The following is a 22401-nucleotide window of genomic DNA, read 5'->3' as shown; positions in this document are numbered from 1 at the left end:
TTCACTTCATGTCCAGGTATGATCCTTTATAATGGACAGAAGAAGACCACTGGTGCTGATTTCATATCTTTTGGACTTTTGAGCAGTCGGCCTGAATTCAGGTATACTGTATTTCATTATCGCTACATCAATTGAAATATAAATGGTACTTACAGTAAGCTTTGGAAACTATATGTAAACTTCTTCTTGTTCTGGCTTTGTTAAAATGTTTTCAACAGGTTTGATGTGGGCTCTGGGATGGCAACTATTCGTTACCCTACTCCCATTAAACTGGGTGAATTCCATACAGTGGAGCTATATAGGAACCAGACTATGGGCTCCCTTGTTGTGGATGGAGAAGCTCCTTTTAATGGAACCTCACAGGTACACATTCCCTTCACGTAACGTATCCCTGGTCAATATTTGCAGTTTTTCTGTGATCTCATATAACCAATAGACTATTAAATGGTGGTATCATGGAAATTAAATGAATGTGAAATGTACGATGTGTATGAGTAGGGCAAATTCAAGGGCCTGGATCTGAACGAGGAGCTGTTTGTAGGAGGTTATCCAAACTACAGCATGCTCACCAAAACTGCAGGCCTATCTACAGGGTTTGTTGGTGAGAAACCCCAACAATATATTTTTCTGCCATGTGTATTTTGTAGCTTTTGTGCAATGAATTAAGGAATGATTGGTTGCAGCGTTATTATCAATTGCCGCCACCTTGTGATTTTTTTGTCTTGTTTATTCCTCCCCTCTAAGGTTGTATCAAGCAGCTGATTATCCAAGGTGATGAGGTCATTTTCAAGGACCTTCATAAAAGTTCCACTGGGGTTTCGAATTGTCCCACCTGCAAGGACCGCCCATGTCAGGTTAGCTCTTTTAAGAAAGATTATTCCACAATAAAACAACATGTACTGTATAGTGGCCCCCAAAATGTATTTGGACACTTTAGCCACACTTAAAAAGGCTTGAATGTCATTGCATTATATAACAAAATATCTAAATAATCGAAATATCATCATTTTAAACCACGCCAGCACATGCACCATTTTCAACCGAAACTTTTAACAAAAGAGGTTTGTAATGACAAAACATTAGCTGAACTGTTCAAAATGAAAAGTTTTTGGACATTTTCTAGTTGTAAAAACGTGAAAGATTGTGGAACATGTCCAGAGTTAATGTGATGAACTACACCTTTGGTTACACAGCTATTTGGTGAACTTGACCGATATTTTCCACCTTTTTCCTGAGCGCGGAAATGTTCCATGATTCATCAGTTTTCAATTTCCAGCCTTTAGTGTTTTCACTCATATCGGCGTATATTCTTAGCGGGTAATGTAGTCTTTAAGGTATTTACATTTGTATAAAAAAACATGCTGATACTTCACAGAGTCGATATGACCATTGATTATAGACATTGCATCACCTGAGTGTGTAGATGACATGAAATGATGGTTAGTTACATTGATATAATTAATTATTCTGAGTTGTTAGGACAGCCAATAATGGCACAAGTTGAGCCTGAAATAATTTTTTACGCCAAGTAACACATAAATGGTTGTTGTTCTTCTCTGGATCGCTCATTTTTGCGTCTCGAGACCAGAAATAAAATACAGGCTATTAGAATCATTTTGGCACTACCCAGTTGTTGCTCAGGAAAACTGTGGATACATTCAAATGACTATGAGACCAGTTGGTAATTGACCCTAAATTTTAGCGACTGTTCACCCCCTTACTGAGTAAAAGAGCCATGTAGCGACTAGCGACAATTTGAGTGACTTTTCTACTCTGCTTTAGTGACATTCTTCCACATCTGGCGACACACAAAACATCAGCTCTATTCGGTGTTCTAGCTCCCCCTGTCTTTCAAGGAATATGACTGACCCACATGCCATCTGGAGTTGGATTTATGTGCATACGGATGTTCTATAAATTGAATGACTGACGAGCTAACGTCAATTTACGTGCATGCTCACCATTTAGAAAAGAAAAGTCAGCCTATTGCGATAGCAAATCATTGAGAAATGATCTAGCAGGGCGAGAGAGAGAGAAAGAGAGAGAGAATGGAATGGATATGAACCACTGATCTATAATAAAGTATAGAGATATGAACAGATCATTTTGACACAGTAACACTGGCACAAGTAATACACATTGATGACATCACAACAGATATGTAAAAAAAATATATATAGTGGGTACGGAAAGTATTCAGACCCCCTTAAATTTTTCAGTCTTTGTTATATTGCAGCCATTTGCTCATTATTGTACACACAGCACCCCATATTGACAGAAAAACACAGAATTGTTGACATTTTTGCACATTTATTAAAAAAGAAAAACTGAAATATCACATGGTCCTAAGTATTCAGAGCCTTTGCTGTGACACTCATATATTTAACTCAGGTGCTGTCCATTTCTTCTGATCATCCTTGAGATGGTTCTACACCTTCAATTGAGTCCAGCTGTGTTTGATTATACTGATTGGACTTGATTAGGAAAGCCACACACCTGTCTATATAAGACCTTACAGCTCACAGTGCATGTCAGAGCAAATGAGAATCATGAGGTCAAAGGAACTGCCTGAAGAGCTCAGAGACAGAATTGTGGCAAGGCACAGATCTGGCCAAGGTTACAAAAAAATTCTGCTGCCCTTAAGGTTCATAAGAGCACAGTGGCCTCCATAATCCTTAAATGGAAGACGTTTGGGACTGACCAGAACCCTTCCTAGAGCTGGCCGTCCGGCCAAACTGAGCTATCGGGGGAGAAGAGCCTTGGTGAGAGAGGTAAAGAAGGACCCAAAGATCACTGTGGCTGAGCTCCAGAGATGCAGTCGGGAGATGGGAGAAAGTTGTAGTAAGTCAACCATCACTGCAGCCATCCACCAGTCGGGGCTTTATGGCAGAGTGGCCCGACGGAAGCCTCTCCTCAGTACAAGACACATGAAAGCCTGCATGGAGTTTGCTAAAAAACACCTGAAGGACTCCAAGATGGTGATAAATAAGATTCTCTGGTCTGATGAGACCAAGATAGAACTTTTTGGCCTTAATTCTAAGCGGTATGTGTGGAGAAAACAAGGCACTGCTCATCACCTGTCCAACACAGTCTCAACAGTGAAGCATGGTGGTGGCAGCATCATGCTGTGGGGGTGTTTTTCAGCTGCAGGGACAGGACGACTGGTTGCAATCGAGGGAAAGATGAATGCGGCCAAGTACAGGGATATCCTGGACGAAAACCTTCTCCAGAGTGCTCTGGACCTCAGACTGGGCCAAAGGTTCACCTTCCAACAAGACAATGACCCTAAGCACACCGCTAAAATAACGAAGGAGTGGCTTCGCAACAACTCCGTGACTGTTCTTGAATGGCCCAGCCAGAGCCCTGACTTAAACCCAATTGAGCATCTCTGGAGAGACCTGAAAATGGCTGTCCACCAACGTTTACCATCCAACCTGACAGAACTGGAGAGGATCTGCAAGGAGGAATGGCAGAGGATACCCAAATCCAGATGTGAAAAACTTGTTGCATCTTTCCCAAAAAGACTCATGGCTGTATTAGATCAAAAGGGTGCTTCTACTAAATACTGAACAAAGGGTCTGAATACTTAGGACCATGTGATATTTCAGTTTTTCTTTTTTTAATAAATGTGCAAAAATGTCAACAATTCTGTGTTTTTCTGTCAATATGGGGTGCTGTGTGTACAATAATGAGGAAAAAAAAATTAACTTAAATGATTTTAGCAAATGGCTGCAATATAACAAAGAGTGAAAAATTTAAGGGGGTCTGAATACTTTCCGTACCCACTGTATATTACATACAAGTATGCATACAGATGGGAGGTTGAACAGCTGGCTGTCTGGTGCGGTCACAACAACCTTGAGCTGAACATGCTCAAAACAGTGGAGATGTTAGTGGACTTCTGGAGAAATCCCCCCGCACCAGTTCAACCTGCCACTGGAGCTGCTGACTCAGTTTTACTCGGCTTTCATTGAGTCTGTCCTGTGTACATCTATAACTGTCTGGTTTGGTTCAGCCAAGAACAATTTTCACCCTCAGACCATTTACCACATGAACTATTAATCTGCCATCAGGACTCCCCCATAGTGCAATAATGTAAATAAATGATCTTATGTACATATGTAAATTCACTCATATATAATTCAATAACTGTGCATACCCTGACCTTGCACACACATTACTACTTGGACATGTACATATGTCCTATTATTTGCATGTTTATGTATTCTCTTACCTTGTTTTATATTCTGTGTCTCACTGTAATGATCTGTGTGCACTTGCTTGCTTGTTTCTCCTATCACCTAAAACAATTCTTTGGTTAGGTGAGCACACTTGGCAATATAGCTGATTCTGATCCTGATTCTATTATCTCCAAAACAGCTCCATGTGAGGCATTATAAGACATATAGATCCTTGTTCAAAAATAAATAATAAAGAAACACCCCAACACTACACTGCTGCCCTCCACTGGTTGCTATTGCTAGGACAATTTTGGACTTTGTTATAGTTCAATAATGCAGTTTAATTACAATACTAAATAAATAAATAATTTATAAATAAATAGAAATCCCCCACTGTCTGAATGTTTGAAATGTTAATTTAGTGATAGCTAAATGATTAGTAGTTAAATACTAATTGTTAAATCATTTATTTGCGGGGTATGCGGAGCTTAGCGAAGGGTCACTTGCAAGTACTTGCAAGAAGTCTAAGAAAAGTGAAGGTAGTTCTGAGAAAAGCTATATAATTGTTTGCAGATGAAATTGTGTTTGTTATTTTGTTATCTATGCAATGAAATTAATACAATTCATAAATGTCTCCAAATACTTTTTAGGACACTGTGTGTATTTTGGCTGATTGGTAAACCAATGTGTTTGTATTAGCATGGTGGATTGTGTGAGGACTCTGCAGCTAGTCTTTACAAATGCAATTGCCAGAGAGGATACACAGGGAGCAACTGTCAGCACCACTCCTCCATACACTGTCACACAGGTTAGCATGTTTGCTAGAATTTTAGGATTTGTCTAATCATCAACAAACTTGATTAATTGTTCTGTTTGCCCTCAACCACAATAGAGGCCTGTGGACCAGATGCCACCTGCATTCATAGACCCAATGGTTTGGGCTATGACTGCCGCTGTCACTTGGGCAAGTCTGGAGACAAGTGCATGGATGGTAAAGCAGAATGTTTGATGAACATACTGTGAAGTTCCATAAGTACCGTAATGGAAGCTGTGGTTCTCACTAACCTCTTTGTCACAATCTCAGGTACTCTGGTAACAACACCATTGTTTGATGGCAAAGAATCCTACATTGCATATCCTCCTCTCACTTATATTCATAATGATCTCCGCATTGAGATGGAATTCAAGCCTATGGATTCAGATGGCTTGATGTTCTTCAGTGGAGGCAAGAAGATGAAAGTGGAGGACTTTGTGACCTTATCTATTGTGGATGGACATGTTGAGTTCCGTTATGAACTTGGAACAGGTTAGAAACCATGGTATCATGATATTCCATGAGTGCAAGGTCATCTTAAATGTGTTGAAAGCCAGAAGCAATGAGTTTTCATTTGTTGAACCTCTATTAATTTAACAACCACTTTTTGACATTGCCACATGATTTGAGTTGTTAATTATCTTTATTATATGCATCTCTGAGATACTTGTTTCTGATTAGTCAACTTCCCTGGTAAGCAATCTCCTACACTATGCTTGTTTCATGTATCTTGTGCTGTAGCACTTGATAATCTCTTTTCTGTCACATAGTAAAATTAACTTTATTAATGTTTAATTAATATTCCATGAGCAGATTTATTTGGCAAGTAATTATGTAATAAAGCAGCAAAATCTACAGTCATTATTGCAAAGTAAGATCAAATGTCAGGGATCTGATCACCCTATCAGGGTGCAGAGTATGTTTTGCGACAATAAACTACTCAATGTAGATTATCTGATACTTTATATAGTTCCTGGGTCTCCTGCAGTTTTGCAGGTTTAACATACTATTCACTTCATGGATTTCAGGTCAAGCTGTTCTGCGCAGTCAAGAGTCTGTGTCTCTGGATCAGTGGCATCACGTTGTTGCTGAGCGGCTCAATAAAGATGGCTCCTTGAAGGTGGATCATGCACGAGAGATTACACGGTCCTCTCCAGGCAAGGCTCAGGGCCTTAATATCCACACGCCCATGTATTTAGGAGGAGTGCCCAGAATGGACATCTTGCCAAAACCTGCAAATGTTAGCATGCTGTTTGATGGATGCATAGGAGAGGTGAGTGCCATTAGAGGATTAACAGGTTACATCGGTTCTGTCAAATGAAACAATTTGCCTGTAGCAAATCAATGACACATTGAAACACAAATGTTTTGTTTTTCATGTCAATGTCTCCTTAAGATGAATCGCTTATGTTGTTTCGATCCTTATTTTGTAAGTCGCTTTGGATAAAAGCGTCTGCTAAATTAATAAATATTAATGATTTGTTTTGTTTTGTTTACCCCCTATCTGTGTTATCTTCACAGGTCTTCATCAATGGAAAAAAGTTGGATCTTTCATACAGCTTCATTGAGAGCAGGGCCATCAGCCAGTGTCATGATGTCAGCCCATGTGACCACAGGCCATGTCTGCACGAAGGCACCTGTATGGCCAGTGCTGAGTATGAGTACCAGTGTCTTTGTGCAGAAGGATACGAGGGTGAGCCGTTTTCATCAGTTTTTCCCCCCATCCTTTTCAGTTTTTACACTTTCTTCAAAGGCTTAAGGGAACGTTTCCACTTTCTTCAATTTCTCTTTCTTTTTTTGTGTTTCTCAGGTGAACGTTGTGAGATAGTGAAGGAGACCTGTCGAGATGGTTCTCTGTGCCAGAACGGTGGCAGCTGTGTCAATAACCAGTGTATGTGTCTTGCTGGTTACACAGGCAAAACCTGTGAGAAAGGTTGGTGCAAACCTGCTAGACGTAAATTATTTTATTATCGCATAAGACCTTAGTCATCTGTATAGTGATTGTTATGCTGCGCACATATTGCATATGTTTTAGAGTATATTTATATTATACTGTATAATTGTATAATCTGTTATAATTACACAGTTGTCAGTTGCTTATACCCAAAGTGACCATCATTTAGGAAATGCACTATGGCCAAAAGTATATTGGACACTACCTTCTAATTGACTTTTATTTTGCTATTTCAGCATACGCAGAAACATTACTAGCATGTGCATCAAATCAAACATATAGCCACACAGTCTCCTTAGACAAACATTTTGTGTAGAATGATGCATACTAGCATGACAATACCCTTGTGCACAAGGCAAGGTCCAAAGAAAGGGTTTACTGAGTCTGGTGTGGCAGCACTTGATTGGTTGGCACAAAGCCCAGAGCTGAACCCAAATTGAGCACCTTTGCAATTAATTGGAATGCTGACTACGAGCCAGGCCTCATTGCCTAACATCAGTGCCAGAACTCACTGATGCACTTGTGTCTGAATGGTGGCAAAATCCCCACAGCCATACTTTAATTAAATGTTCAACCAGCAAATTTGGGTGTCCACATACTTTTGGCCATGTAGTTAAGTAAACATCTAACATACATGTAAGTATTACCAGTTAAAATGTTTGGAGATAAGCACACTGCCATCTAAAACACTTGTGTGTAAGATGTTATATTTGTTTATTATTTCTTAATGAGAAATTAGTGGTCTATTTAGCCCCATTTATAATTTTACAGTCACTTTAGAATTCACTTCCTCTGTGGGAGCAAAGGCATTTCTCCACAGCTTCATTACGTTAGACTGAATCACAGCTGTAAGTGATTCACCAGTAAGCTCCACATGGATATTCTCCATAAAGTACTGTGGAGACATCAGTCAGACTGCCTAACATCATCCAGCAGTAGCGTGTTGTCCACATGTGACTGTATCTCACACCTGCACTCTAATGGCTGTATCCCATACACACAGGGCAGGACTCCAGCTTCACCAAGGTGCTGTGGAATTTGAAAGGTAGTGGGGGAAATGGTACAGTATGACAAGTACTGAGTCTGCCTGTCGCACTTGTCACTAACCAGAGGAGAGTGTCCTCCTTGGGGCTCCATAGCCCTTTAACACCACAAATAAAACAACAAACAACTGCAATGGAAGAAATAAGGAAGACAAGAGTGAAGCACATTGTTTGAAGGAGTCTGTTTACATGGTTATATGTGCAAGAGAGCTGCTATCACTCATTTATTAACGCCATCAGGGGCAAAGTCATGCAAATAATGAAAACATTTTAATCTGTTGATTTCCTAGTAAAAATATGCAAGCATACGTTAAACAATATGCAATACCGTGAGAGGGAAAGTTTGCATTAAATATTAAGACTTTTTCCTGTAAACCCTCAAAAGAGTTTGTTATGCTTACAACAAGATAAGTATACATAAAGGAATAGTTCACCCAAAAATGAAAATTCGCTCATCATTTTCTCACCCTCATGCCATCCCAGATGTGTATGACTTTCTTCTGCTGAACACAAATTAAGATTTTTAGATGAATATTTCAGCTCTGTTGGTACATACAATGCAATTGAATGGTGACCAAAATTCATAATGTCCAAAAATGAAATAAAGGAGGCAGAAAAGTAATCCATACAACTCCAGTGGTTAAGTGTGGGTGAGAAATATTTAAGTCCTATTTTACTATCAACCTGCACCTATGATTAGCCCCAACCAGATTGTGGCTGAATGTGAAAGTGAAATTCACTTCCACACCAGAAGGTGGAAGGGAAAGCGTAGATTTACAGTTAAAAAAGGACTTCAATATTGATCTGTTTTTCACCCAGACCTATCATGTCACTTCAGAAGATACAAATTGAACCTCTGGAGTCTTTTACACTTGTACTTGTACACTGCCTTTTGGGCTTCAAAGTTCTGGTCACCATTCACTTGCATTGTAAGGACCAACAGAGCTGAAATATACTTTTAAAAATCTTTGTTTGTTTTCAGCAGAGAAAGAATGTCATGCACATCTGGGATGGCATGAAGGTGAGTAAATTATAAAATAAATTTCATTTATGGTGAACTATCCCTTTAATTCTTTAAGTTAACTTAATTGTTTTGAAAGCTATATTGTTTCAAAAATGTCTTAATATCTTATGGAACTGTGCTTCTATCAAAAATATAAATATATCTTGTTTTAAGGATGTTTAGATATTTTTATAGGAAAGCAAGACCAAAATACTGATTACGAATTGTTTTGCAGTATATTTGTGTATAAGGATTTTGTGATCATGTATATCATAAAGAGGTCTATCATCTAAGAGGTGACTGACACCATCTCTTAAAGTGTTCATAAAATATGTATATATAGGCACTTTATAACACAAAAGCTTATTGATACTGGTACCTTGTAAATAGGTCCCTGAAATAATGTGCTACCAAAATTAATTTTTTATGTCATTTCTGCACTTAATCGGTTATATGTCGTCTGTGACGTTTAAATGTTGAAAAGGGGGAATTCTATGTCCTCGTTGAAAAATGCTGAAGATTAATGTCGTTTTTAGTGGAGTTTTTTTTGCGATGAAATAATTGCCATACTCGTGACTTTTTCTTAGGGCTGACACATCTGTTACATAGAATTCCCCTTTAGCATCTCCAGAGGCATCTTCTCCGGTCAGTCACTCGACCTCTGCAGTTTCAGTTTTGGATCTTTTTCTCATCAAATCTTTGTTTCTCTTTGCTGCAAAACCAACAACAATTACATTATTCTACACTAACACTTTCGCCTACAGCAAAGTCTGCAAAAAAGAAGTCCTCACACTGCGAACAAACAGATGTTATTATTTACTAACAACCGAATGTCCTCACAGAAACGCTGTGAATAAAGCATGAAGCACTTGTGGGTAAGCACTAAACTGCCTGATGGTGCTCCGGTTATTATGTGGTTGGAGAGAATGTGAGGAATGTGTAATGTTGTTACCATCTGTGAATGTCACTTGAACAGGAATGTTTCATCTTTGTATTTGCATTCATTTGCATTCCCTTCATAGAGTTTAAATATATGCTGGGTGTTAGTCTATGAATTGCCCTTAATCAGGATTGTTGCATTGTATGAAATATTTACATTATGTGCACATTTGTATATTTCTTACAATGCAGTAAGTCTGATATATGTGATCTTGAGAGAATGTTAAAAAACATTTAACTTTAAAGTTTTGCCAAAGGCCAGTAAGCAACTCAATAGTATTTTACTGCAACAGTTCAGATCTGATGTAGGATGACATAGGTCAATTCTGTACTATTTATGTTTGCTGATTAATCATTCTATCATGTGGGGAAGCTCCAGAGTGTGGCAGTATTACACAGAGAGTAGGCACTAAGTTACAGTTTAAAGTTTATTCTGTTTCTCATTTGCAGACTCTCCTTTTCAATATTCTGCATATTTCCATGATGATGGATATCTTGCCCTTCCAAAGCTCATGTTCCCAAGAAGGTGAGGGTGCAATATCTCAAAATGATAAAGGACTACTCTATGTACAATGTTCATTTGAATTTAAAGGGATAGTTCAGCCAAAAAATGAAAATTCTCTCATCATTTACGCAACCCCATTCCATCCCAGATGTGTATGACTTTCTTTCTTCTGCAGAACACAAACAAAGATTTTTAGGAAAATATCTCAGCTCTGTTGGTCCATATAATGCAAGCAAATGGTGATCAGACCTTTGTAGCTCTAGAAATCACACATAGTAAACATAAAAGTAATCCATAAGACTTCAGTGGTTAAATCCATATCTTTTGAAGCGATATGATAGGTGTGAGTGAGAAGCAGAACAATAATTATGTTCTTTTTTACTCAAAATCTCCACTTTAACATTCACTTTCAGATGTAAAAGTGAAAGTGGAGATTTAGAGTAAAAAAGGACTTACATTTTGATCTATTTCTCACTTACACCTATCATATCACTTCTCAAGATGTGGATTTAACCACTGAAGTCCTATGGATTATTTTTATGTTTACTATATGTGATTTCTAGATTTACAAATGTCTGGTCACCATTCGCTTGCATTATATGGACTTACAGAGCTGAATTAGTCTTCTAAAAATCTTTGTTTGTATTTAGCAGAAGAAAGAAAGAAAGACACAAACATCTAGGATGGCACAAGGGTGAGTAAATGATGATAGAATTTTTATTTTTAGGTTAACTATCCCTTAAAAAAGAAGTAACATCCATTTAAAGGAATGATACAGTTTCACTTACCACAGAAAATAATTTCTACTTGTCTCTCAGTTTGTAAAAACAAGCAAATTGTGTTCACAATAGTTCACTTACAATGGAAGTCTCTGCACTGGGTTAAGCATACTGTATATTGCACACTGTTTGAAGGGCCAAATTTACACGAGATTAGTTTTAAAAAATGTATTACTAATCATGTCTTTCTAAAATTATTTCCACTATTTCAACTTATGACTATGTAAAAAATGTCACACGATATGGACAAGGATACCAGCAGAGTTACGTAGAACCAGATGTTCATCTGCCAAGAACAGTAGTCAATTTAGACAACTTTACAGAACAGTTCATGTAGGATCTTAAACAAAAACAAGAGCTGCACTTCCTTTTTTTTTTGGCATATAAACCATTCAGAATGCCCCATAGACATTCATTAAGTGCATTATTGTAAACATTAAAGTTGTTTTGTGTTATTGTAAACTTTAAAGCATTGTGAAGCAGTATTGTCTATTCGCTTTGTTTTAGTGCCCCTGACTCTCCAGAGACCATTGAGTTAGAGATCAGCACTGTCTCTACGGATGGCCTCATCCTGTGGCAGGGAGTGGTATGTTTGTGCACATGGGTGCACTGGATCTCAGGATGCATGCACTCACATTGTGATCATTGCTAACTTTCACGCACTATGTCTTTTACACTTAGTGAATTTACGCAGCATCATTTCACTAAAATGAGTTTGATCGGTTCTGGATTGGATGGAATATGCTGTTGTGACTGCACCGCTTAAGCACGTTTTTAATGGCGTCACTGCATGTTTGCCTGGCTAACTTACCTTCATCCTCCTCAGGAGACTGCAGGCGCTCTAAGCCTCCCTAAGAAGCATGCTAGTAGAAAGGTTTCCTCTCTCCACGAGCAGTCAGACACACAAGTATGTCTGCATTACCATTATCATGGACATGTCATTATCTCAGAATATATTTGCATGCAATGCAATATAGCAGAACATTACAGCACTTGAAATGCACTGCTACTTTCAAACGTTCAAAAAACAGCACTTTATATTCACCCTTCATTGATCTCATTACTGTGTTTTTAAATTTCCGTGTTAGTCACTGACTGGCTGCAACCTCTCTTTTCAATGTACTCATTTAAAGGGACAGTTCTCCTAAAAATACAAGATATTGTATCGTTTACTCACCCTATTGTTATTCCAAATCCATATCACCCATATCAACAGGAGATGTTAGAATGTTTGCCTCAGTCACCATCACTTAAAAAAATAATTCTCCATACAATGAATGTGAATGGTGACTGAGGCTAACATTCCTTTTGTATTGAGTTTACTCAACCAATGAGGGTGAGTAAATGATGACAGAATTTAATTTAAAGGTGAACTATAAAATCTAAAACATACTTAGACATTGTCAATTAATTTTACTTGTTCTTAAAATTTCACTTTATCATTTAATGTTTGCATGTTTTATGCGTGCTTTCAAGCTGTGCTTTATTTATCACAGAATTGGCCTCGTTATTTCATATGTATTACCCGCTTTTCCAACTTAATTCAATTAAGTTAATTCATCTGTTTTACCTCAACAGTTTAGCACATTCATTGGAAATCAATCATTAATTCAGCCTATTCCAGTTATACCAGACCTTTAAGGGCGTACGCACGATGTTATAGAAATCAGAGGAGTGTATTTATCGCTTTTCTAAATGAGGAAATCTTAAATTGATTTTTGAACACTGTGCTTATTTTTTAATGCATTACCATTGCTCTACCAAACATAAGATAAATTATATCCTCATGACACTTTCATCAGTATCATTATAAACTCAGCCAAAAAACAAACAAACTTTGTCTCAATTTTAACTGCTTTTATTTTCAGCAAACTTAACATGTGTAAATATTTGTATGAACATGAAAAGATTCAACAACTAAGACATAAACTGAACATGTTTCACAGACATTTTGTGGTCAAAATCAAAAGTAACAGTCAGTATCTGGTGAGGCCACCAGCTGCATTAAGTAATTCAGTGCATCTCCTCCTCATGGACTGCACGAGATTTGCCAGTTCTTGCTGTGAGATGTTACCCCACTCTTCAACCAAGAAACTTGCAAGTTCCCGGACATTTCTGGGGGGAATGGCCCTAGCCCTCACACTCCGATCCAACAGATCACAGACGTGCTCAATGGGATTGAGATCTGGGCTCTTCGCTGGCCATGGCAGAACACTGACATACCTGTCTTGCAGGAAATCACACACAGAACGAGCAGTATGGCTGGTGGCATTGTCATGCTGGAGGGTCATGCCAGGATGAGCCTGCAGGAAGGGAACCGCATGAGGGAGAAGGATGTCTTCCCTGTAATGCACAGTGTTGAGATTGCCTGTAATGACAACAATTTCAGTCCGATGATGCTGTGACACACCGTCCCAGACCATGACCTGGACCCTCCACCTCTAAATCGATCCCGCTCCAGAGTACAGGCCTCGGTGTAACACTCATTCCTTCCACGATAAACGCAAGTCGGATCTTCATCCTTGGTGAGACAAAACCGTGACTCGTCAGTGAAGAGCACTTTTTGCCTGTCCTGTCTGTTCCAGCGAAGGTGGGTTTGTGCCCATAGGCGACGTTGTTGCCGGTGATGTCTGGTAAGGTCCTGCATTATAAAAGGCCTACAAGCCCTTAGTCCAGCCTCTCTCAGACTATTGCGGACAGTCTGAGCACTGATGGAGGGATTGTGCGTTCCTGGTGTAACACGGGTAGTTGTTGTTGTCATCCTGTACCTGTCCTGCAGATGTACTGATCCTGTGCAGGTGTTGTTACACATGGTCTGCCACTGCGAGGATGATCAGCTGTCCTCCCTGTCTCCCTGTAGCACTGTCTTAGGCGTCTCACAAATTGCTCTGGCCACATCTGCAGTCCTCATGCCTCCATGCAGCATGCCTAATGCACATTCACGCAGATGAGCAGGGACCTTGTGCGTCTTTCTTTTGATGTTTTTTGGAGTTAGTAGAAAGATCTCTTTAGTGTCCTACGTTTTTATAACAGTGACCTTAATCGTCTGTAAGCTGTTAGTGTCTTAACGATTGTTCCACAGGTGCATGTTCATTAATCTTTTATGGTTCATTGAACAAGCATGGAAAACATTGTTTAAACCCTTTACAATAAAGATCTGTAAAGTCATTAGAATTTTTACAAAATTATCTTTAAAATACAGTGTCCTGAAAAAGGGACGTTTCTTTTTTTGCTGAGTTGATATTACAATGAGAGTAATGTCTGAAATGAGAATGTCGTATTAGGATAGCTCTTGAATCAAAGGCTCACGTGATTATATGTATTCACTGTGACCAGCATGCAACATGTTGGCCTTCATTTTTCAACCATATTCCCTCCCCAATGGCTTATATGCGAGACTAACTTTAATTTTCCACTGAAATAACTTTCTAGGAACTTGGAGAACAAGGAAAGGGCAAGGACTTTATAAGTCTTGGTATACAAAACGGACATCTTGTGTTTAGGTGAGTGACTGAGCAGTTCCACCACTGTGAATTTGCTATGAATCACTGTTACTTTAACTACTCAACATGCAATTTATTTAGCATGAATCGGAAGATAAGATCATAAACAGAGTTTGTACTAGGTGTGAAATGCACCTGCCACACAGCGCGTTTGTGCTCAAATAGTCTGGTGGAAACATAGAAATTGAAGACAAACTGTCCCTGGTGTCGCTGTAGTGGCATGGGGTTTAAAGATGTGTGGATGTGCTTTTTCCATGCAGATGACCCGGGCTCAATTCTTCCTTTTGTCCCACTTTTTCCCATCCTATTTCCTGTCTCCGCTCTTAATATTTCCTTTAATACCACTTAAAAGAATAAATAATATAAAAACTATAAAGGCTGATTGCCTCGCAGTGTTTTTGTCACAGTGAAGGTCGGAGAGTTGAGAGAAAGATTTGATCCATGTCAAATTAACCATGGTTTTACTATAGAAATATTGTAGTAACCTTGTTTTTTGGCAGGAACCATAGTATTAATGCAAATAACCATGGTTTTACTACAGTAACATTGTGTTAATAAAGTAACCGTGTTTAATTACTTTGTAAAAAATACCATGGTTGCTTTTTGGAAGGTTAGGGTTAGATTTAGTGGTCGGGGTTGGTTTAGGGTATCTGTGGGTATCAGTAGATTGATCTAGATCATATCTTTGTAGCTGATCTAAACATGATGTTCTGTATTTTCCCTGATAGTTACCAGCTGGGCAGTGGAGAGGCTCAGATTCTTTCCAGAGAGCCTGTCAATGATGGAAAGTGGCACAAGATCACTGCAGTCCGGTAAATCTCCTTAGTCCTTACCACTACAAACATTTCAATGTAAATCACAACCACTTCAAGATCAATTGGTAGCACTTTATAATAATGTTACCTTTGTTAACATAAGTAAATGCACAAGGTATCATGAACTAACTATGAACAATATATTTTTTTTACAGTATTATTTAATCTTTGTTAATGTCGGTTAATAAAAATGAAATTGCTCGTAGTACAGAATATGTTTTATTTAACATAAACAAGATAAATAAATGCAGTAAAAGTATCTTTCAATGGTAGTTCATGGTAACTAATGTTATTAAATGTAACCTTATTTTAATTTGACCTACAGTGACACCAAAATGTATCTGGACAAGTTTGGACACTTAAGTTACAATTAAAAATGTCATTGCAATAGAGACAAACTATCAAACCAAGTCACATCTCCAAACAAATGATGCTACAGGTTTCATTAGATCTAACTTTTTAGATCTAACCATTTTTGGAATTACATTTAACCAACTGGTGTCAAGGGGATTTTAAGTGTGTGTATGAACCCAGTTACCCTCAAGTTCATACAGGTTCCTAGCAGTTCATCATATTAAAGGGACAGTTCACCCAAAAAGGAAAATTCTCTCAACATTTACTCACCCTTATGCCATTCCAAATGTGTATGACTTTCTTTCTTCTGCAGAACACAAACAAAGATTTTTAGGAAAATATCTAAGCTCTGTAGGTCCTTACAAAGCAAGTGAATGGTGACCAGACCTTTGTAGCTCCAAAAATCACATAAAGGAAACGTAAAAGTAAACCATATGACTCCAGCGGTTAAATCCATATCTTTAGAAGCGATATAATTGCTGTGGGGTGAAACAGATACAAATTTAAGTCCTTTTTTTCCTCCCCTTTTACATCTGGAAGTTAAAGTGGAGATTTAGACTTAAATATTTTTCTGTTTCTCAGCCACACCTATTATATTGCTTCTGAAGATACAGTATGGACTTAAACACTGGTGTCATATGGATTACGTTTATGTTTCTTTTGGAGCTACATATGTCTGATCACTATTCACTTGCACTTTTTTTCTTCAGTTTTGTACTATATATATATATATATATATATATATATATATATATATATATATATATATATTGTTTTTAAAATGTCATACCTAACAAACTTGTTTGTGTTTGTGTTTTTTTCTTTATATTTTTTTATACAATGCAAAGATATCGTAGACTTTTAAGTGTAGCTTAAGTGTCCAAATATTTTCGGGGCCACTATATAAGTGACTCTCATCTGTGTTAATTATGAAGCAAGTTGGATTTGGATTGTGTCTTCAATAGAACGGGGAAGCAGGGTTATCTTCAGATCGATGGAGGATCAATCCGACATGGACAGTCACAAGGCAAAAGCATCATGGTGAACACCAAAGGCAACATATACCTGGGTATGTATAACATTAGATTTTTGTTTCCCTCTACTGACCAAAGTACTATAATGGAAATATGCAAAGCCAGTAGAGTTGTCTTGGAGTAAGTTATATGAAGCTATGATCTGAATTGATAATGTTTGCACTTTGACTGTAGGTGGAGCTCCAGACATTAAAGCTTTGACTGGTCAGAAGTTCTCTGCAGGCATCACAGGCTGTGTGAAGAACCTCTCGCTGATGAATGCTCAACCGGGAGAACAGTCATTGCGACCCATCAACCTGCAAGTCCATGCAGAGGAGGGCATAAACGTGGAGCGCTGCTTAACATAGACACAGTACAGAAACACTATCAAAAGACTAAAGAAAATAACCCCTCATTCACATACACACTGGGAAAAACATGCATTTCTCAGACACTTATGGGACAAACAACGGTTTCTATCTCACACTTTAAGAGACAAAAAAAAAAAAAAACTACACAAGAATGGATTCTTTGCTCTATGCTGCATTAAACCAAAAAAATGAGAACGCGTGAGAACAATTAACGATATTAACAAGTCTTTACTTTTTCAGTGTTTTATGGTCAATGAAGAACTATTAACACAGAAGCTCCAGTACAGTTTACATGCTCCGAACAGTAGCTTTTTGCCATGAAAAAAAAACAACATAAAAATATGATGAGCCTTCTATGATGGGTCAGATCCTATGGAATCGGAGATGTTTTCACAGCACTGAATTTTTATTTATAAGCTTCTTAATCTAGTTATATTCTATATTTGTGGGGGTAATGCAAACTAACAATAACCTGCTCATTGATTTTCCTAGAGGTGATTCTAGGCTCTAATACTGCGTGTCTGAGTCTGTGTTAATACTTGAAGACTCTGCTGCCTTCTTTTCCTCTGTACGAGGGCTGGTGAGACAAGCATGCTTAGATACTTAGATACCATGAGAAAGGTCTCTACATGAGGTCATAGCACAGATGGCATAATGACACCTCTCAGGTGAAGATTGTTGCTGAAGATAATAGAAATTTGGGAGATTATATATATATGGTGTCGACTGTGTATGTATATATATATATATATATATATATATATATATATATATATATATATATATATATATATATATATATATAGATATATATATATATGAAAATATATACCTTCCATGCTTGGTAACCTTGTTTTGTCTGGCAAATGTGTCTTTTAAAATTATGGTGCTAAATTCAGACATGACAAAAACACGTATAAACACCGTTTCAGTATACTTTTCAGATGTAATTATGTGGATGTGTCTAATTTGTTTTAAGTAACAAAAGCCTCAACTTTACAATAAAATACTGTTTACTGAGTGCCAACCCTCAGTCAAAGTAGTGAGATTGAAGTTTATTTTTGATCATGCATTGAATTGAAGTGCAAAAGTGTTATCCTCTAATCTTCAATGTTTTGAATGATATATATTTATATATATACCTTGTGTATGCGTGATATATATATATATATATATATATATATATATATATATATATATATATATATATATATATATATATATATATATATATATGTTTTTTGAAAGTATGAAGGTTGTTACCCCCATGAGTAAAGTGCATGTAGTGAATCTCACGTTACAAATGAACACAGAACATTAAAAAATTGGTACTTTTATTCACTAAAGTGACATTCAACTGATCACAATGTATATTCAGGACATTAATAACATGAAAAATTACTATTACAATTTGAAAACAATTTCAGAACTTCTTAATCTACTTCAAAGAGATCTCATCAAAAGATCCTCATCGTGCAACAATAACAGCTTTGCAGATCCTTGGCATTCTCGTTTGTCCAGATACTCAGGTGACATTTCACCCCACACTTCCTGTAGCACTTGCCATAGATGTGGCTGTCTTTTCGGGCACTTCACAGTCTAGCAGATCCCACAAAAGCTCAATGGGGTTCAGATCATAACACTCTTTTCCAATTATCTGTTGTCCAGTGTCTGTGTTTCTTTGCCCCTTTCAGCTGTGTTTGAAATAATGGCAAGTGATTTTCTAATACCAAATAAGCAATTTAGCATGATAACGCAAGGATAAGGTGTTGGAGTGATGGCTGCTGGAAATGGGGTCTGTCTAGATTTGATCAGAAATGACTGAGTAAAATGAAATAGTGATGGTGCTGTTTTTTTATATCAGTAATGACCTGACTATACTTTGTGATCAGTTGAATGCCACTTTGGTGAATTAAAGTACCAATTTCCTTATGAAAAACAAAATCTGTACATTATTCCAAACTTTTGGGGGCCAGTGTATGTTTGCAATTTTACTTACAGTAAACGTTCAGTTTGTGTCTGAGCTCTAGGTGGGGTCAATTTCTAATGACTAATGAAAAATTTGGAGCTAGCAATAATTCAACTAAATTTGTTTTCAATGTTTTTTCTTTTCTTTATTCAATAATACAAAATAAAATGTTTGTTCATGTGCAGAGTCCATTAACTATTATGGGAGGTTCAGGCACAAAATTCAAACATTGTTTTACTTGTAAATGTTGACTATTTTTATTGCTCTCTCTTATGTAATTCTGACATTTTGTCTGTTAACAACTACACTAGCAGATGTTTTTGTGCATGAATGATTTGTATGAGTCTTTTGTTGTTACTTTAAAAAAAAAAAAGTCTTATTCAGTGTCAGTGTACATGTAGCACATACCACATCTACAGTTTGAAGGCATAGTCCACTCAAAAAAAAACTCTGTAATCATTTACTCATTCTAATGTTGTTTCAAACCTGCTGTTTGACTGTATGTTAATGTCAGTCACCATTCACTTTCCAGTGTGATCACATACTGTAGGAAGTCAGCATTTTGCTTCTGAGAGTTCCTTAGGATATGTCCCACATATGCCCTTGCCATATGCCCACTCACTGACAGGCACCGTATCCTACAAGACATTTTTTAGCATTGGCTTCAGTGTGTTTACCTACCTCTGTTGGGCGATCGGAAGCACGTTGCATCAGCAGTGTTGGAGACCTGGGTTAGGATCCCATGTTGAAACCAGGAAGTAATTGCATTTGCATAATCAGTGCTCTGAGGTTGCATTTTTCCCTCTAGCATTACACTTTTACTCCGCTGATGTTTAGGTTTGGGTTGTAGGGTACATTTTATAAAATATGCATTTCTCCTCGTTGTATTACAGCCTGCAAAGCTGAAAAAGATTCGCTTCACAACTCACTTTTGGCACCTCTCTGTGGATATTAAACCTGGAAAATGGAGCTCACATGCAGGGTTGGGAGGGTTACTTTTGAAATGTATTCCACTACAGATTACAGAATACATGCTGTAAAATGTAATTTGTAAAGTGTTCCATTAGATTACTCAAGTTCAGTAATTTATTCTAAATACTTTGGATTACTTCTTCAGCACTTGTAGATTTTTTCACTTGTTTTGACTATAAAAACTCTGCCAGTACAGTGAGACAAAATACACATGTTAAAAACATATTCTCTAAAAAATGTATATCTTTAGCAGTGTTCTAAAACAAGATAAATCAAATAGATCTTGTTTTTAGATATGTTTACCAGAAAACAATACAAAAATTATTATCAAGAATGTGATTTTTGACCTAATAATATGATCTCATTTGAATTTTCTTGATAAAAATATATGGTCGTGTAACATCTGGTAACATCTGCATGTAAAATTGCCAGAAATAGCATTTTAGCTTAGCATAATGCTAACAATTTACACAAGGTTTATTTCTATTTCTTCTGCTCCAAATGTGCTTCTCTGTCTGCTCGTATGAATGTAACACATCATAAGAAAGTGTTTCACTGCTGTTCAGATGCACTTCGGGTTGCATCATTTATATGTATAAATGTTTTCCATCTGAAAGGACTAAATATTATATGAAACAAATGACAATAAAAAGCAAAGTAACCTCTTCAGTAGATAGCAATTATATAAATGGTAACTGTAGTGGAATACAAATACTTATCTTTTTTATTGCCAACAACACTGACCGCTTTGGTCACTGGGGACAGTATTTGCAGTGTCTCCTGTTGTACTCCACAGATGAAAGAAAGTTATTAATGTTTAGAACAACATCATGGTGAGTAAATGATGCCAGGATTTTCAGGAGTGTTGCAGGAAGGGACTCTCTTGCTACTCACATCGTGTGTGATAATGAGCAGAAGTGAAATAGAGAAGTGAAGTTGAGTACAGAGGAGGTACAATGGAAGGTCTACAATGAAGTGATGTGTGGAACACACACCCTTGTGTTATTGTGTAATCAATATCCCCTCTTTCATTAGTGACCTGGAGCTCTTCTGAGCATGCTTGCCCACAGGTGTTTTTTATACACCTTTTTATATGATTACGGCTTGTTAACTTTAGAAAACTTTACTGCTTAAATTAAAGTTGCTTTATTTGTATTTATTGTTTTGATCCTGTTGTTTGTCATCACTGATTAGTTTTTCTAGTTTTTCAAGCAGTTTTTATTTTGCTCTTTTGTAATGTGTGATGATAGGCCTACTGCACCCCCTCTATCTGTTTTTTCTTTAAGTTTGATTTTTGATATCAGCCTTTCACGGTTGCAGAGGATTTGGGGATCCACATGACTTTGTTAGACCTTTTTTGGGTAGACCGGAATTATTAACTTAAAAAAAAGGATGTGGTTACTAAACTTTTTATATTAACCTATCCCTGGTGGCTATAGGAGTTTTCTTGAAAGACCAGTAAAAAAAAATCTGTAAATCCATGACTCTCTCTGATGTCATTTATTATGGTATATATGCTTCACTGTTATCACAGATGTTGCATGAGATGGAACCTGCACGTGAAATCAATAGTAGCATGATGGCTGCAAAAATAAAACAAAATTATGTAAGCAATCACTTTCATTCACAGGCTCTGTCTGCAAACTGGTTAAATTAAATGTCAACCAAATAGAGTTGGTTGAATAGGTCTTTATGTGCAACCTGGTTTACTGTGTAATGTATACCATGTGGGACCACAATAGCTGCATTGTCTCCATCTATTCTAAGACTGAACTCTGCATTGCGAGACTAAACTGCATTGTTACTTTATTGTAACATGTCACACCTCCAGTCACTCCTTGCCTGTTTCTCTATCAAGAAATCTGTGGATTTAATGAACTGATAGGTCTACACAGTTTGAAAAATGTGTAGTCTAAAACCAATGACAATGATTCTGCATGATGATGATGCTATAATATGATAAAATCTACAGTTTTTCTTTTTTGCATACTGTATATTTAAAAAATGTAAATATAAAGGCATGATCAATTACTATTATAACTGAGCAAAAATTGCATGAAATCAGAAAAATCACTTGCCATTGTTAGACATTTGCCAACATATAAAACACTAAATAAAAACTTGTTTTGAACCCAAAATATTATTTTAAAGATCACCAGTGCTTTCAACGAAATCATGTCAGATTT

General features: G+C 37.2%; 1 protein-coding gene across 2 annotated transcripts in view; it reads left to right on the top strand.

Moving 5' to 3' along the window:
* The window catches only part of LOC127628510 (basement membrane-specific heparan sulfate proteoglycan core protein-like), a 175261-nt gene extending 156811 nt beyond the window's left edge, over nucleotides 1-18450 (top strand). The window contains exons 67-85 of one of the 2 annotated variants that reach the window (XM_052105297.1): nucleotides 17-101; nucleotides 219-363; nucleotides 499-601; nucleotides 745-854; nucleotides 4881-4989; nucleotides 5074-5172; nucleotides 5266-5487; nucleotides 6024-6268; nucleotides 6517-6688; nucleotides 6806-6928; nucleotides 7953-7994; nucleotides 8975-9013; nucleotides 10385-10460; nucleotides 11726-11804; nucleotides 12045-12125; nucleotides 14651-14721; nucleotides 15450-15533; nucleotides 16856-16959; nucleotides 17099-18450. In XM_052105297.1, coding sequence (XP_051961257.1) covers nucleotides 17-101; nucleotides 219-363; nucleotides 499-601; nucleotides 745-854; nucleotides 4881-4989; nucleotides 5074-5172; nucleotides 5266-5487; nucleotides 6024-6268; nucleotides 6517-6688; nucleotides 6806-6928; nucleotides 7953-7994; nucleotides 8975-9013; nucleotides 10385-10460; nucleotides 11726-11804; nucleotides 12045-12125; nucleotides 14651-14721; nucleotides 15450-15533; nucleotides 16856-16959; nucleotides 17099-17271 — 2162 coding nt within the window. In that variant the 3' untranslated portion in view covers nucleotides 17272-18450. The remainder of the gene's footprint in view (nucleotides 1-16; nucleotides 102-218; nucleotides 364-498; nucleotides 602-744; nucleotides 855-4880; nucleotides 4990-5073; nucleotides 5173-5265; nucleotides 5488-6023; nucleotides 6269-6516; nucleotides 6689-6805; nucleotides 6929-7952; nucleotides 7995-8974; nucleotides 9014-10384; nucleotides 10461-11725; nucleotides 11805-12044; nucleotides 12126-14650; nucleotides 14722-15449; nucleotides 15534-16855; nucleotides 16960-17098) is intronic. The other variant, XM_052105298.1, reaches the window with a different exon arrangement.
* Nucleotides 18451-22401: the final 3951 nt, after the last annotated feature.

Source organism: Xyrauchen texanus, chromosome 35 (genome assembly GCF_025860055.1).
Source record: "Xyrauchen texanus isolate HMW12.3.18 chromosome 35, RBS_HiC_50CHRs, whole genome shotgun sequence".
NCBI classification, from domain to species: Eukaryota; Metazoa; Chordata; class Actinopteri; order Cypriniformes; family Catostomidae; genus Xyrauchen; species Xyrauchen texanus.
This window is presented reverse-complemented; position numbering and strand designations above follow the sequence as displayed.